Raw genomic sequence first — 16562 nt, 5'->3', positions numbered from 1 at the left:
CCAATCTTTCTAAATTGTCTTGGGCCTGTTCCTTCAGCACTGTGGGATGTTCACCTCCTTCCCATTCTGTGCTGCCCAGTGCTGACCTTAGCACTGATCTTCATTAGCACCCTCCGAGGACATCTCTTCGCTGAACTATGGCCTAAATAATTTGGTGTCATCTGCAAATCATAGAAAATTAGGGTTGGAATGGACTTCAGTAAGTATCTAGTCCAACCCCCTGCTCAAAGCAGAACCGACCCCAATTAAATCATCCCTGCTAGGGCTTTGTCAAGCCAGGCCTTACAAATCTCTCAGGGTGCAGATTACACCAGCTCCCTAGGTAACCCATTACAGTGCTTCACCACCCTCCTAGTGAAAAACATTATCCTAATATCCAAACTACACCTCCCCCACTGCAACTTGAGACCATTGCTTGTAGTTCTTAAATCTGGTACCATCGAGAACAGCCTAGCTGCATCCTTCTAGGAGTCCCCCTTCAGGCAGTTGAAGGCCGCTATCAAATCCCCCCTCGTTCTTCTCTTTGGTAAACTGAACAAGCCTGGTTCCCTCAGCCTCTCCTCATAAGTCAATTGCTCTAGCCCCCTAATCATTTTCAGTGCACTCTGCTGGACTCTCTCTAATTTGTCCACACCCTTCCTCTAATGGTGGGTCCAAAACTGGAAAAAATACTCCAAATGTAGCCTCGCCAGTGCCGAATAGAGGGGAATAACATTGCCACCTCACTGCTCACCCCACTTTCTAGATTGTTAGTAACTATAAAATATTTACTGTGCTATTTGTTACCAAGTGTCTAACCCCCCTCACTGTGTTTCTCGCCCTGCACAGGTACCCTGAGCATTTCTGAGCACCATCAGTGACGCGACCCTCTCATGGAGGCTTTGAACCTCACCACCTCCGACCCTTCAACATTCATCCTAAACGGCATCCCGGGGCTGGAAGCTGCTCACATCTGGATTTCCATCCCTTTCTTCATGTTCTACATCATCAGCCTATTGGGAAATTTCACGGTACTGTTTGTCGTTGGCAAAGAACTGACCCTGCACAAGCCCATGTTCCTGCTGCTCTGCATGCTGGCGCTCACAGACATTGGCCAGTCCACCTGCATTGTGCCGAAGGCACTGAGCATATTTTGGTTCCATTCCAATGGCATCACTGTGAACAGCTGCTTCATCCAGATATTCTTCCTGAACGTGCTTGGTGTTACGCACTTAGCTGTCCTCGTGATAATGGCCTTCGATCGCTACGTCGCCATATGTAACCCTCTGAGATACGCCACCATCCTCACCAACGCACGAATCGCTAAGCTAGGGCTAGTGTGTTTCACAGGAGCTGTTCTCTTGATTCTGCCAGAGCCCCTGCTACTGTGGAGGCTGCCATTCTGCGCCAACCGCGTTATACCGCACACGTATTGCGAGTACATCGCTGTGGTGAAGATCTCGTGTGGGGAGACCACCGTCAACCGGATGTACAGCTTGGTGATATTATTAGTGATCATCGGGTCAGACCTGATACTCATTGGCCTGTCCTACGGGCTGATCATCAAGGCCGTCCTCAGGATCTCCTCCAAAAAAGCCAACAGAAAAACCCTCAACACCTGCATACCCCACATCTGTGTAATGGTTATGGCTTGTACTACCGGCCTCTTCTCTTCCCTGACACACAGGTTTGGTCAGGGCATCGCTACCCATGTTCACATCCTTTTGGCCAACCTCTATATCCTTGTGCCCCCCATGTTCAATCCTATCATTTATGGGGTCAAGATCAAAGAGCTTCGTGACAAAGTGAGAAAATACACCTGCAGAATGTGATCTCTGTGGCCACTGACTTTATACCTGTGTGACAAGAGGGGAAAGGATGTCTCCTCGTTAATAAAGGGTGCTTTGTCCCAATTTGGTTGATATTTGACTTGTGGCAATTCACAGTCTGAGAAGTTCCACACATCTGATGTCTTATCACTCCATGACCAAGCACTGCCCTCTCCGGCCATCACCTGATCGATTTCAGTGTCATCATCCATCCTCCCCCACCCCACACATACTGTCACTCGTCCTTTTCATGACTTCCCGACCACCAGCACGGGTGGAGTCTCATATGCTCTCAGACCTATTTTCCATCAATGTGGTTGTAGACTCTCACCATTCCTCACTCTCCTCCATCTTTCACTCTTTTGCCCCCTCTCTGCCATCAGAAGGTCACCAGCTCTGCCACCCACCAGGCCCCAACAATCCCTTCTAGTCCTCAGTATTCCCAAATTGGTCGTCAGAAAGGATGTGGACAAATTGGAGAGGGTCCAGTGGAGAGCAACAAAAATGATGACGGGTCTGGAGCACATGAATTATGAGGATAGGCTGAGGGAACTGGCCTTGTTTAGTCTGCAAGAGAGAAGAGTGAGGGGGGACTTGATAGCAGCCTTTAACTATCTGAAAGGGGGTTCCAGGGAGGATGGAGCTAGTCTGTTCTCAATGGTAGTAGATGTCAGAACTAGGAGCAATGGTCTCACGTTGCAGTAAGGCAGCTCTGGGGGGACTGTGAATCCAGCTGGTCCAACTGGGAGACTGTTCCTGTGGTTTGGGCACTGCTCTGTGTGTCATGTGAGCTGGGTTTGATTCTCTTGCCCTGTGTCACTGTGGTCAAGTGTGCACAAGTGGATAATAGCTCTGCCCTGCTTCACTGAGGTGGCGGGAGGATGACTATATTCAAGGTGCTCAGATACTCTGTGGAGGGGGCCAGCGGAGACCCTAAGTTCACGTCTGTCAGTCATCCAAATAGAAACACCCCTGACATTTGGCTGTCTGTTGTTCCAATATGAGGTCCTACAGCTGCCACCTCTGCGGTAACATATCATATAAGGCAAATTGAATTGTTCTGTTTCGTGACTGGATGAGGGATCCAGCAGTTCTGCCCTGTAAGACACCTCATCATTTCAGGACCACCTGCATCTCTGCCCCTTCTCTGGTCTCAGAGTGCCATATGTCAGCCTCATCCCTTTCCCTCTCCTGCGCTGGAATCTCACCATTCTCCCACCCTCAGACAGGGCCCTGGGCTTCAGGATATAGTGGGTCAACTGGGCTTGAATACTCATGCATTTCACTTTGAAATCGGCTTCCCACAAACCTCCATCGTAGCACTGTAACAGGTGCTGGGGTTACTCTATACTAGACCAGTGGTTTATAACCTATGGTCCACGGACCACGAGGGGTTTGCAGACTGTTAGATTTCGAAAGATATTCACACCTTCATTTGAAATTTGGTAGGGGTCTGGAAATGAAAACAGTTGAAAACCAGTGTACTAGAGAGTGAGAGCCCAGGGAATGAAGATTGTGTAGGCAGATCCCAAAGCCTGTATCACTCCGGACAAAGGCTGCAGATTGACATGACGGAACCTGAGGAGAACCTGTCAGCTACTAACCCAAGGATAGAGGAGATACTAGCTGTAAAGGATTCCCCAGAGTTTTGTTTCTTGACAAGAGATTGAATGAGGGTGAAGAGGCTGCAACATCTTCAAGTTCTAAATAAATCTAGATGACACACGCTACGTTTTTGGTCCCCCTCTAACCTGAAAAATCATCTCTGAAAGAAGATCAGAAGGGAAAGAATGAGTTTACATGTATGTGGTAAAGAATAGATGTATAAATGTTGTGCCAAAACTTTTCATTGTAATACAATCATTACAAACCCAATTTTCATTCCATGCATGTCTATGGAAAGCCAGCCACAGAGTTGTTGGAATCTATGGGAAGGTCAGAATTCCTCAGAATTCCTCTGGCCCAGGCTCCGAGGAAGGCCACAGTTTCTCCCATTAGAGGAATAAGCTGTGCCTGTTCTCAAGTCTGTGGCCTTGGCCCACAGCGGGGTGGGCTGACAACCAGTTTGGTGCCTCTGGCCCTCAGGCAGGGCGGGGCAAGTAAGCAGTTTGCAATCCCTAGCCCGCAAGCTGGGCAGGGCTGGTTGGGCAGTCAGGGCCCCCCAGCCTTCCCACAGGTGGGGCTTGTATAATGTACCTTGCAGGCAGGTGGGACAAGTAGAGTTCAGGATCCTTTGTCTGCCACCGCAGAAGTTAGCACTCTCTCCTGGGGTGGTTAGGGAAGGGGGACGCAGGCCCACACGTCTCCACTGTGTCCCAGCCCAGGTCCCTTGCAGTGGCAAAGCAGTTTGCCACTGAATCAGTGGGGTTAGCACCTGACTCAGCCGCTTGCTAGCCGCCTGTCCCTGGGCCACTTCCTCCACCTGGTCCCTGGGTACATGTATGCCTCAGTTTCCTCCTGGGTCGATGTAGTACACTGCGAGTGGCAGGCCCGCAAGTCCCTCCCCGTCGTCTGGCGGCAGGTCCAGGAACTCCTCAGAGGAGGGCAGCTCCTCCAGGTCACAGGGTCCTAGGGGTTCCTCCTGTCCACAAGGTTCACTCAGCTCCTGGGGTCCCCCAGAATCAGGCAGCTCCTCCAGGACAGGGCCTGCCTCAGGGGGTATTTCCCATCCAGGGGTCTTGGGAGGCTCAATCCAGCTACGAGGGCCTGGTGGCCCCACCCACTCACTAGGGCTCAGCAGCCCTGTCCAATCACTAGGGCCCGGTGGCCCTATCCAGTCACTAGGGCCTGGCAATCCAGGCAGGTTTTGGAGGCTCTGCTCAGTGGGGCGGTTGCTCCAAACAGCTGCTCAGTCGGGGTCAGGCCTAGGCCACAGCTGCTGGAAGACACATCTGCCTTCTGCAGCAGCTTCCTCCCTACTGAGCTGAAAGGCCAGCCTTTTATACTTTCCCTTCCTGCTTTAGCTCAGCTCCTCTATTGCCAGGCAGTTTGGCCTGTAGGACCCAGGCTCCGAGGAAGGCCGAAGCACCTTTCTACACAAACCAAATCTCATTCCATGCATGTCTATGGAATGCCAGCTGCAGAGTTGTTGGAATCTGTACAGGAAGGAGCAGGGGTAACATTACTAATGGCCTTTGCTTTAGAAAGTAATTCAGAGGTATTCCAACTACTTTTTGCAATGGGTTTATCATATTAATTTTTTCGTCAGTGAGCAGTTGCATAACACTGTCTCCTTGCAATTGACCAGAAGTTGTTCCTAACACTTACATTCAGGGTCCTGCACACAAGAACTCTGCTATACTTGCGTGAGACTTTCCAAAAAGTCATGAACCAACAGAACCACTGGTCTGTGATTCAGCAAAGAGAAGAGATGAACTGCAGGTAAGGAGATTATATAGATTATACAGATTATATCTGTAATTTACGCCCATCACTTATTACATGAGTACAGAGAACTAACTTGCACACTCAATTACATATGAGTAAAATCTAACATTTGCACTATTCATTGTGACACCAACAACTCTCCCACTAAGATGAATTAACTGTGTGTATTAGTTTGTAACGTGCCAAATATCTACAGAACCGTTATCTGAGAAGAGGATGGGGTCCTGTGACAGTAAATAGAAGCCTGTAGGATGATCGACCTCTCTGGATTCAGTCAACACTGGTTAGCTAAAGCACTTTAACTTTTCTTTGAGCAATCATTGGGTGTCAGAGTGTATCACCCGGAACATTTGGGAAAGTGAAAGTTAAAAGAGCCCAGTTCCCATCAAAATTACACATGTAAATCTGATGTGACGCTGCTCAAATCAATGTTCCTGAACTCAGATGTTGAACAATCAGAGTAGTGAGGATATTTTTAAAAGTCTTGAGGGAGCTATCAACTTTCTGCATTTACATTATAACATTTGTCTAACTAGTGCATGTTAGGAGGAAACTTTCTCTGGGAGCAGGTTATCTCACAGCTCTCTGTTGCAGGTCTTCTTCTACCTTCCTTGCAAGCATCTGGTACTGGCCCCTGGATACTGGGCTAGACGGCCGACAGGTCCGATCCAGTGTGGCAATGCCTATCTTCCTATCAGCAGCGTAAATCCAAGACTATTATTGCTTTTCTTCTGTAGGTGCGCTCATTGAAGTCTTGTACTGAGAGCAGAATGATCTCTCGTTAAATATAATCTAGTCTCCTGTTATTTTTCTTTTTAGGAACTTTGGACTGGCCCCTTGCATTATGTGAGCTGTCAATGACACCAAATTCCAACCTGCAGTGTTCCTTCTCACTATAATATCTGGTCAGGAAGACCTCCAGGTCTGGATTTCCATTCACGTTCTGCTTAATGTATGTTACTTCGATATTAGGAAATTCAGTCATTCTGTTAATTATAAAAACAGATTCATCCCTCCATGAGCCAATGTACATTTTCCTTTCCATGTTGTCCATCACAGACCTTAATTTATCCATATCCTCCTTGTCAACTATACTGGCCATATTCTGGTTTAACTCTAGGCAGATCAGCCACGATGCCTGTTTTGCCCAGGTGTTCATCAGCCACTCGCTTCCGTTAACTGAATACTCCATGCTCTTGTCCATGGCCTTTGACCGCTTTGTTGCGATCTGTAACCCGCTGAGATATGCTTCCATCTTAATCCTACCAAGAAGAGCCTAGATGGGGCTGGTGTCTCTGTGAAGAGGGGTTGTCCTCATATTCTCACTACCCATTCTCCTGAAATAGTATCAATACTGTCAAGCCAACATCCTCTCCCATTCCTACTGCCTGCACCAGGAGGTGATGATGATGACTTGTTCAGATATCAGAGTCAATAATATCTATGGCTACACTTACTAAAGTTTCTGAGACTGATTCACCTCCTTGGTCAGAAGAAGCTGAGGCTTCTTTCATTTCTTTAAAGCAAGCCTTATTTTTAGCCCCAATATTAGGGCTTCCCAATTATTTTAAATTGTTTAATTTTTACTGTTATGAACAACAGGGTACTGCATCTGGAGTGCTTATACAACCTATGGGAGGCTCTCAAAGGCCAAATGCTTATTTTTCATATCAGCTTGATTCTGTGACACAGGGTTATCCAGGCTATCTTGGAACTGTGGCAGCTGCTGCTTTCCTAGTTTAAAAAGTACACAATCTGGTGCTTGGACATTTTTTTAACTCTTTATGTACCACATGCTGTAGAAGCCCTGTTAATTAAAGGAAAAACTCAGCATATTTTAGCACAACGCCTTACTCAATATGAAATTGTGCTATTAGCAGCTGATAATATTATTATTAAACGTTGCGCATTTTTAAATCCAGCTACACTATTACCAACTCCCACTGAAGGGGAACCTCATGACTGTGATCATGTCATTTTTCAGAGCACTACACCCCGCCCTGATCTTTAGGATACTCCTTTGACTAACCCAGATTATATTCTGTATATTGATGGTTCTTGCTTTGTTGATGAGACAGGAATATGTAGAGCGGGGTATGCGGTATGTACTCCACATGAGGTTTGGGAAGGTCATTTTTTACCTGATGTATTTTTTGTTTAATTGGTTGAATTGATTGCTTTTCCACGTGCTTGTTGTTTAAGTGTACATTGTTTTGTTAATATTTATACTGATTCTCGCTATGCATTTGGACTTTGTTATGCTTCAGAACAAATTTGGAAGCAAAAGTGTTTTTTTTTATTTTTTCAGGACTGCCTATAGCACATGCTTAGGCTGTGAATAATTTTCTTGTTTTTATTATGTAATTTTATATTTCTATTATTTTTTGTAAAGCTCATACTTCTGCTTGGATGAAGTCTCCCGTAGAAGTGCATTTGCAGATCGAACTGCAAAAGCTGCAGCCAGGAATGCCTTTCCCCCTCTGGTTATACAGGTAGTCTGTGCCTCCTAGCCAGCTCAATTTTTTGTTTCCCCTTTGGAGATTTATGATTCAGTTCCATCTTTAAAATTGGACAATTGGAAAACTCTTTGGGCAACTTTTTTTTTTGACAATATATGATTCTTTTGCTTAAACTTGCCCGCTCTGCCCACCAAGGTGGCCATGCATGCAAAGGGGGGATAGCTGATCAGGTTTTGCGATTTTGATGTGCTCCAGGTATTCATCAAGTGGCTAAACAAGTATTTCAAGGTTGTGTTACCTGTCAAAAGTATAATGTGGGACGTCACCAGCCACAACAACTGGGGGCACCAGAATGGGTCTATGGCCCATTCCAGCATTTGCAGATAGATTATATGGACTTACCTGGTTGTAAGGGTTTTAAACATGTGCTGGCAATAGTATGTGTGTTTTCAAAATGGATTGAAGCTTTTCCAACTAGAAAAGCTGACACGGCAGCTGTTGTTAAGGCATTAGTGAAAGATCTAATTCCAAGATTTGGCTGCCCTTTAGTGGTAGAATCTGATAGAGGAGGTCATTTTGCTAATCAAGTTATGCAGTCTTTAATGAAAGCTTTGGCTATAATTCAAAAATTACATACTCCATATAGATCTCAGTCATCAGGAATAGTTGAAAGATCTAATGCAAAATTGAAGAATCAACTATCTAAAGTTATGGATGATACCGGATTACGTTGGGTGGATGCGTTACCATTAGCTTTAATGCATCTAAGAACTATGCCAATTAGAAAGACAAATTTATCTCCCTATGAAGTTCTTTTTGGGAGACCATTTCAACCGGGGGGAAGCCTGACACCTGCACCCGCCAGTCTCATGGGTGGAGATGAGGAGTTGGTTGCATACGTTATAAAATTACAAAAGACACTTACTGCTATTTTTAAGTTTTCTAGAGATGCGCAGAGAATTCCTTTAGATGTGGCCGTGCATGACATTCAGCCGGGAGATTGGGTATTGCTAAAGAAGTTTTCACACAAGAATTGCTTAGAACCAAGGTGGGATGGTCCTTACCAGATGCTGTTAACAACGTACACTGCTGCAAAGCTACAGGGAAAAGAAGCCTGGTACCACTGCATCCATCTAAAGAAAGTACGATCAACTGATGCTAATTTTTAGAAGGAGAAGATTTCTAAGTGCAACGAAGGAGCTTTGCTGGACCGAGGTCCCAGAAGCAGATGTGGAAGGGTGAAGAACTAAGGGCAATCCCCTTGTGGTTGCTTTGAAGTAGACGTGGAAGGTGAAGAACCACGGGCAATCCCATTGTGGTTGCTCTGAAGTAGACGGTCGACGGAGTCAAGAGTGCAGCAGGAAAGGAAAAAAAAACTAATGGACTATATTATTTTTATAATATTTTAATCACTTTGTTGATTATTTTGTGGTGTGATTCTAATATTAAGGGGTTAAATTGCTTTAGAATTAGTGTAGAAGATGGATATGTTATTTTTGATGATGTTTTTAATTAATTTAAACATGGACAATGCAGATTTTAAAGCCAATTCATTTTATACGTTGATAAAGAATTTAACTGCATCTTGGGAGGTAGAAGATTGTTGGGTGTGCTCTTTTATGGCAACCCATCATTGGGAAGGAATACCCCTAATACCTATTCCTGTGCCAATTAATGAATGGGAAAGTTTGGCCTGGACTAATCCCATGGGAACAATAATGGGGAAAGAACACCGGCTGGGAATGAGGATGGATCCTAGAGACTTAATTCTCTCTGGAAGGATAGCAGCAGCACCAATATGTGTGCAATGGACACAATCTGTACCGGTAACAGACTTAGACAATCCCTGGTTAAATATTACCTGTGAAGTAAGGAATGTAGGGAAATATTCAAAATGTAAATACATTGTCTATCTACCTACAATGGAAGGGGGAAAAATCAATAAAATTTTGATACAGTAACAAGGATCCAATGCCACTAACGTGAACCAGAAGAGAGTTTATAATTGTACGCTAGATGCCACCCGAGAAATTAAGAGTAACAAGACCCACAAATGGTGGAAGAAGTTAGAGAATATGAATGTATATAAAAATGATCAGTTTAGAGAAGAGGTTTGGAAAATTCAAAAGGCTATTACCATTAATCAATATGTAAATGATACTTGGGTTGAATGGGCTAACATCACGTTACATGTGCTATACCAAGCCCATTCCAATAGTTGTAGAGGAGTTACTCTAATAGAAGAAGGTGTATGGTGGGCATGTGGAAATTGGGCAGGAAAAACTTCTTTACCACCAAGATGGAAAGGAAGATGTACTTTGGTATATTTCTGGCCTGGAGGTGTGCATCCAGTTCCTCTACATGAGGTTGTGTATAATCACCGACCTAAAAGAAGTTTTAGACCCACCCTGGATGCTCACCATTATAACCCATTAACTGAACACTCTTCAGCATTCTGGACAGCCTGGAGAATGTTTTTCCTCTGGCAAGAGTTTGGTGATTTGGACTATGCACTGAGAATTTTTTCAGCGGAATTTGAGATATTTGCCAATGTAACTGGAGATGCTATTTTAAAATTACAGGCAGAAATTGAATCATCGGCACAAATAAGTATTCAAAATAGGTTAGCCCTAGACCAATTGTTAGCTCAACAAGGAGGAGTTTGTGTAATGTTGAATCGAAACTGTTCTTTTTATACAGATGAATCAGGTCAAATCGAGATGGATGTACACAAAATTTGGAATATCAGCAGATTTTTTCATGAATTCGCTAACCTTCCAATGCCACCGTCTGTCATTGATATTTCATGGTCATCCATCTGGAATGCTCTGACTTCTTGGTTACCAGACTTATTGTGGCTTAAAAATTGTTTCTAGCTATAATAGTGTTTATGATAATGTTAATGTTAATGTTTTGTTGTAAGCAATGTTACTGTTAATTATTCCAGCAAAAAAGGTTTAAACCCCCTAAGAAACAGATGATGCAAAGGTCAAGACGATATTGATATATTGTCAAGGAAAATGAATGAATATATCATGATTGTGATTTTAGTAGTAGAACTACTAGAATCAAAGGGGGGAACTGTGAAGGGAAAAGAAGATGGGGTCTCTGTTTCTGCTGAGAACTGATTTTTAGAAATGGCTGCAAAAGCCTGAGCTAGAAAGTCCTTTCTAGCAGAAGTTTAAATCTTAGAATGTTAAGGGTTAACAAGATAGTTATGGAACCTAGACGCCAGCAGGGATGGAATGCAGAGAAAGACCTTGTAACTTAGATAAGGAAAGTTGCAAGTATTCAGTTAGAAGATTCCTAGATAATACTTTTTCAGTGTGTATGACCATGGAAACTGTGACGTGTAAAAACTTGTTTGTACCACCCTATAAATACGGTCAGTTTTTTGGAAGCAAGCGTCGTTCCTTACATTTGAAGGGACCACCTTCTTTAGGTAAAGAATAAACTTTGACTTTGCTAAATCTGTTGTTTGGCTAAATCAGGACTATCTGCCTGGCAAGAGAACTTGTAAGTAAGGACCCCTGAGTTTGGGTTCTTCCACAAGAATAGTCTCTTCAGTGGGGTTGGACTTGCTGCTTATTCTCCTATCTTATGTGATGATCCTCAAAGCAGTGCTGAGCTTCGCATTCCACCCAGCGCGCCTCAAAGACTTGAACACCTGCGTCTCCCACATCTGTGTCGTCCTGCTTTCCTACATGCCTAGGATTTGCTTGTCTGTGACATACAGACTCGTGAAGAGCTCTTCTTCCTTGGTTCAGAATGTCCTGGGCAACGTCTTTTTGCTGATCCCTCCTCTGATGAACCCAATTGTGTACAGTGTTAACACCAAAGCCTTTCATGAAAGGATAATCAGGTTTTTCATCAAGTGAATGGTCAGTTCATCACTAGCTCCACAGAATCAAAACCCTATAATAGGTTTCTTTCTATTCTGCTCTCCACGTCACAGGGGGCAGCTCTGGGGTAGCAGAGATTCCTTCCAGTCCAGCTGGAAATAAAGCACAGTGCCTGTGAGTTGGGCACTGCTCTGCAGCTCAAGGTCCAAGGTCACACAGGGAGTCTGTGCCAGACCTTGGAATTAAATCTGAGTTGCCTAAGTCCTGGTTCCCTGCCTTACCCACAAGACCCACCTTCCTAAAATTCTCCAGGGTCTATTTTCAGCTCTACCCACTGCTCAAGGAGTGCAGGGAATCCTCCCGGAGTCCTGGACAACCTGAGACTCCGCAGTGACTGCACAAGGTCTTCATAAAGGTCCCTGCCCAGCACTGTGACTTTTAGACGTGAGATTCATACACTGATTCGTACACTGCGTACATTTTCGCAGTAAGAAGATTTCTTCTCTGCTGCAGGGATTCCGGTGAGTTGCCTGTTTTTCCAATGTACTTAGTGCTAAGGGCTCAGGAAGAGTTCAAATGAAGAACAATCTGGGCAGGAATTCTCCAGAATGTAGACTGGAACTGTTTAGTGTTGTCAGAAACTCCATGGGATTTAAACAGGGAGCTAAAGATTTACTGTAAGTCATTTAGACAAATATTTCTTTTAAGATAATTTCCTTGTCTCTTACTATCTCCTTTTAACTACTTAGTATCTTCCTTTTTTTTGGTCTGTGTGATTTTTTTTTATCGTTCTCTCAAATTTTCCAATTCAGCAACTTCACTGCCAGGTTAATACATGCAGCCAAAAACTCTGCAGTGGGTACGTGTGATAGCCAAGATTTCACAACACAAATGGGTCACACAGGGCTTTACAGACTGGCCGGATTCTGCCTTTAGCTTCTCTCTTAAGCGGCTCACTCCACATTAACACTGGCATCTTTGAGAGCAAAATCAGGGCCCCTGTGTTTTGAAATCCCCATCTTTCATGCTTGGTCTCAGGATGCCACATAAACTGGGGATCTTCCTTCAGACTCTTTCAGCACCTTAACAGAATAGCTGTCGCTGCTGCAGGACCTGAAGCCAGGATCTTCACAGCAGGGAACCTAAAGTTCGGCATTAAGGATGAAATCTTGGTCCCATTTAGATCAATGGCAAAATTCCCGTCAGGGCCAGGATTTCACTCTCACCTCTGGTCTGTCTCTCTCTCCTTCCCTGCACACGCTGAACTGCTCCTGGGATTCCCTTCACCCCCGGACAGGCTGTGCAGGCTGCTCCTCCTCCATCCCCCCTTTCCCCGGCGCACCCAAACCCAGAATTTAACCTAGGCTGTGCTGATATTTCTATGATCTGTCACTGTGTGGTGTGTCCGGCACCTGGTGCTGGTCCTGGGTGACTGAGATCATTGTGTGGCAGGGCAAAGGGCTGTGGGGATGATTAAGGGAATGTAGAGGGACAGGCGGGCAGCACTGCTGAAATTCAATATTTTTTCTGATGGTTTTTCTTCCTGATTGTTGGTCCCAGGCCAGTGCTGGGAGCTTTTCTGACCCCGAGTGTGTCTGGGCAGGTCTCAGAGTATCCTTCCCCTGGGGAGACAGAGAAGTGCAGCCTGGGTGTCACAACCTTTACTCATTTTTTTTTCTATTTTTTTTAATGGTTGTTGAATGTTAATTACGCAACTTCAGGCATTTCCCCAGTGGAAAGAACAATTCATCTGTGCTCTGCAGCTGGTTCCATCTCCCATCGATACTGACCCCATCTATAATCTCCTTCCGCCTCCCAGGCTGCTCCAATTCCAACACTACGCTGAGCGCCAGCGTCTTCTCCAGTCTTCCCAGTCACCCGTAGCCCTCCCAGCCTCTGAGTCACCCCAAGCTCCCCACAGCTCTTCCTCTGCAGGGGTGAGGAGTCCGCGTCTCCCCTGTCCCTTGGCTAGAGGGGATCAGTGGCGGTTTCTCTCCAGTGAGAACGTGACACACGCATTGACAGATGTCAAAGCACCTGTGCTGTGCTGCTGTTCTTGTTGCTCCCACACACTCCGGGTAGGGCTTCGGGGGCTGCTACAGAGCAACAAAGAGCAAGCTGAGAAGTGTACACAGGATGTAAAGAGAGCTGGGAATTATGGGTAATGTCTATGCCTAGGTAAATACAGCTGCCACGTGCAGGAGCCCCTGGCTGTTGGCTGACACAGTGAGCCACTGGGACACAGATGCTAAACCTGGCACTCTCTGGGATCATTTGTTAGCCAGCTCTGTTAGCCATTAATAGGACAGTTGTACATACATTCCTCAGGGCTGAGATTTTATGGGGATCTGTCAATATTTTTCTCATCTGAAATATTGATCCATGCCGTGTCTCACAGGATCCCTCAGCCCTGTGAAAAAGACACCAGAGTATCGTTTTCAAGGCTCCAAAGTCACATGAGACTTTTTCCTCCTGGGGTTAAATTCAGCACTGTCATGAGTAAAAAAATGCCTTCAGTAAAGTCAGGAACCAACTTGCAGGCAAAATGCCTCCAGCTGACTCCTGTATGTGCTGCAGGGATGTGTTCACAATTTCCCAGGCAGAAGGCACCACTGTGATCATCTAGTCTGGCCTCCTGTATCGCACAGGCCAAAGACCTGCCCGCAAGGAATTCCTAGAGCAGAGCTTATAGAGAAACATGAAAGTTGGTTCACAAATTCTCAGAGATCTGCCATGACCCTTGGTAAATTGCTCCAATAGTTAATTATTCTCTGTGTTTAAAAAGTGCAAACCTTATTTATAATCAGAATTTGTCTAACTTCAACTTCCAGCCATTGGATGGTGTTAGACCTTTCTAGGCTAGCCTGAAAACCCAATTATTCAATATTTGTTCTCTGTGTGGTGTTAGCTGATTTTTAGTTGCTTGAGCACAGTTACTCCATTTTAGCTAGCCCCTTTGTTTTTAGAGACAGGACAGGCCATTCCACTCTGTGCAAGGATCATGGAAAGTTTGCTAAAATGAAGAAGGAGAGGAATGCAGAAGGAGATAAGCCTCGGCCGAATTAAGCAAGCTATGTAGCCTTAATAAATAAAATGTAGCTAACTGAAAAGCATCAGCAAAAACACCTTATAAATAATGTATATCTTTGTAAATAAAAATAAAAATAATATAGGCCAATAGTAAATAAGGGAATGGGTTTAGGCCCTTATAAGGGGGATATGTATGGTATTGTCATGAATGTTTAAGTAGCAATAAAGTATAAAACTCTCTGTAATCCTTTGTTCGAGGTCTTTTTCCACTGTCCACTTGTGGGCTTGGGAATTGACCTTCTGCAAAATAAACTCTTGGAAAGACTGTCCAGCCTAAAATCCTGTGTGGGTCTCTTATCAGTGCAAAGTAACAAACGAAACTTGAAATCTTTTTCCAACAATTTGGTGACTGCGGCAGAACTCCTTGCTTGCCAATCCCGAGTTCCTGCACCAGCCAACGCCTCAGCCTGCACTAGGTGAGGTCACCCTGAAGGGTTTTAGACGGAGGATGGAACTCGGTGGAAGGCTGTAAAGCGTCGAGACCTTTTGATTCTCATAGTCTCCAGGGATTCCAGGTATCTCTATGTTTTGTGTTTGTTGTCTGTTTCTTTGTACTTGACAGGCTTTTCTCTTGGGAGATTCCAAAAAGGGCACCCTAGCATCGTCCTTGACGATGGCCATGCGTTGAGTTTGAGGGCTCATTAACGCAAAAGTCCAGGGTGGCACAAGTTTTTTTTCATGCATGGAATCTCCCTACCCTTTCTTTAGTCTGTACCTTTAATTTTGCTTGTAGTAAAATTCCTCCGGAAGTAGGTTAAAGAAATATATGCATATCCCCAATTGTTCTGGGCACAGGGTGTCCACAGGGTGTGCTTGGGAGAAATACCTGCTGGTTTAAGTACTAGGATAAGGGCTCGGATCAGATTCTCTGAACAAAGAACAAAACCGAGTGCTGTGTTAACACGGAACGCGTGCGAGTGTGTGTAGAGAGTGATAGTGCTGTGGACGGGAGAATGGGCTCGGTGGCAGTAAAATCCCCGAGGGCAGCCACTTAGGGGCGGAGTTAGCAGCATGGTCTGCGGGAAAGTTACCAATACAAAAAAAAATAAAAAAAGCTCGAGCTAAAAAACTTAGCACGGGATAGTAGAAATATTATAGCAACGGTACCCAAATTTGGCCCTCACAGAGTACCTTTAATTATTGTCAGTTAAAGTAACTGAAGCTTAAGCTAAAAGATGTGGTGCCTAGGCAGATGGATTATTAGTATTGTTGTGCGGCTCTTTCTGATGGAAACTGCCCCATAGTAACAATGCCTATTACCAAAAAAAAAAATTCCACCCCCGTACAACCCAAGCTCCTTAGTATTAAAGAGCCGACAGGAGGAACCTCCCAAACCCTTGTACCCCCTTCTACCTCCTCCTGATCCCCTGTCTCCCCCTGCTTCCCCATCTACCGCCCCGCACCCGAGCTCGGCCATGCCACACCAAAAAAGCAAAAGCCCAAGTAAAAACAATGAAAGTAGAAGCAGAAATAAAAGCAAAAAAAAAGCAAAAAATAAAAGTAAATAATAATAATAAAAAAGTAAAGCAAAAAAAAAGTATGTGCCCTAATAAAAACCAAATGTTGTGTTTACGTACCAAATAACACCTGTAATACTTTTACACAATCCGAGCATATCAGAAAAAATAGCAAAGCTCCATGAAACAGATCAATGGAGCCTATGGGGTCCAAACTTTTCTACATCATGTTACATGTATTTGAGAGTATTAATAGTATTTTTGTATGTAATACAAGTAGTTATAATGCTTATAAAATGTTGCTTTAAATGTACTGCAAAAAAAAATGCAAATAAGTATGCTAAACCCAAAACAAAAACAGTAGTATATAATATATATACTGTAGTAAGAAGTTTAAGGCCTGTAAAACAGGCTAAGGCCTAAATGGAAAAAGCCGAGTGAACAGAAGTATAAGGGGTCACTCAAGTTAACTGAGACTGGTATAGGAAAGTGCTGATTCTGCAAGGTTGTAAGATTGCC

General features: G+C 44.5%; 1 protein-coding gene across 1 annotated transcript; it reads left to right on the top strand.

The window, feature by feature from the left end:
• The first annotated feature begins 872 nt into the window (after positions 1-872).
• Positions 873-1811, top strand: LOC137165110 (olfactory receptor 52P1-like). The gene has a single exon (XM_067566202.1). It carries the CDS (start codon positions 873-875, stop codon positions 1809-1811), a length of 939 nt encoding a protein of 312 aa, XP_067422303.1.
• The last annotated feature ends 14751 nt before the right edge of the window (positions 1812-16562 follow it).

The sequence above is a fragment of the Emydura macquarii genome, unplaced genomic scaffold (genome assembly GCF_026122565.2).
Source record: "Emydura macquarii macquarii isolate MOO-44397 ecotype Brisbane River unplaced genomic scaffold, CSIRO-AGI_Emac_v2 contig_2751, whole genome shotgun sequence".
Lineage (NCBI taxonomy): Eukaryota > Metazoa > Chordata > Testudines > Chelidae > Emydura > Emydura macquarii.
The sequence above is the reverse complement of the archived record's forward strand: the minus strand, read 5'-3'. Positions and strand labels throughout refer to the sequence as shown.

Coding starts and splice junctions, on each gene's coding strand:
- LOC137165110 (XM_067566202.1), top strand. CDS start 873: ATGGAGGCTTTGAACCTCACCACCTCCGACCCTTCAACATTCATCCTA.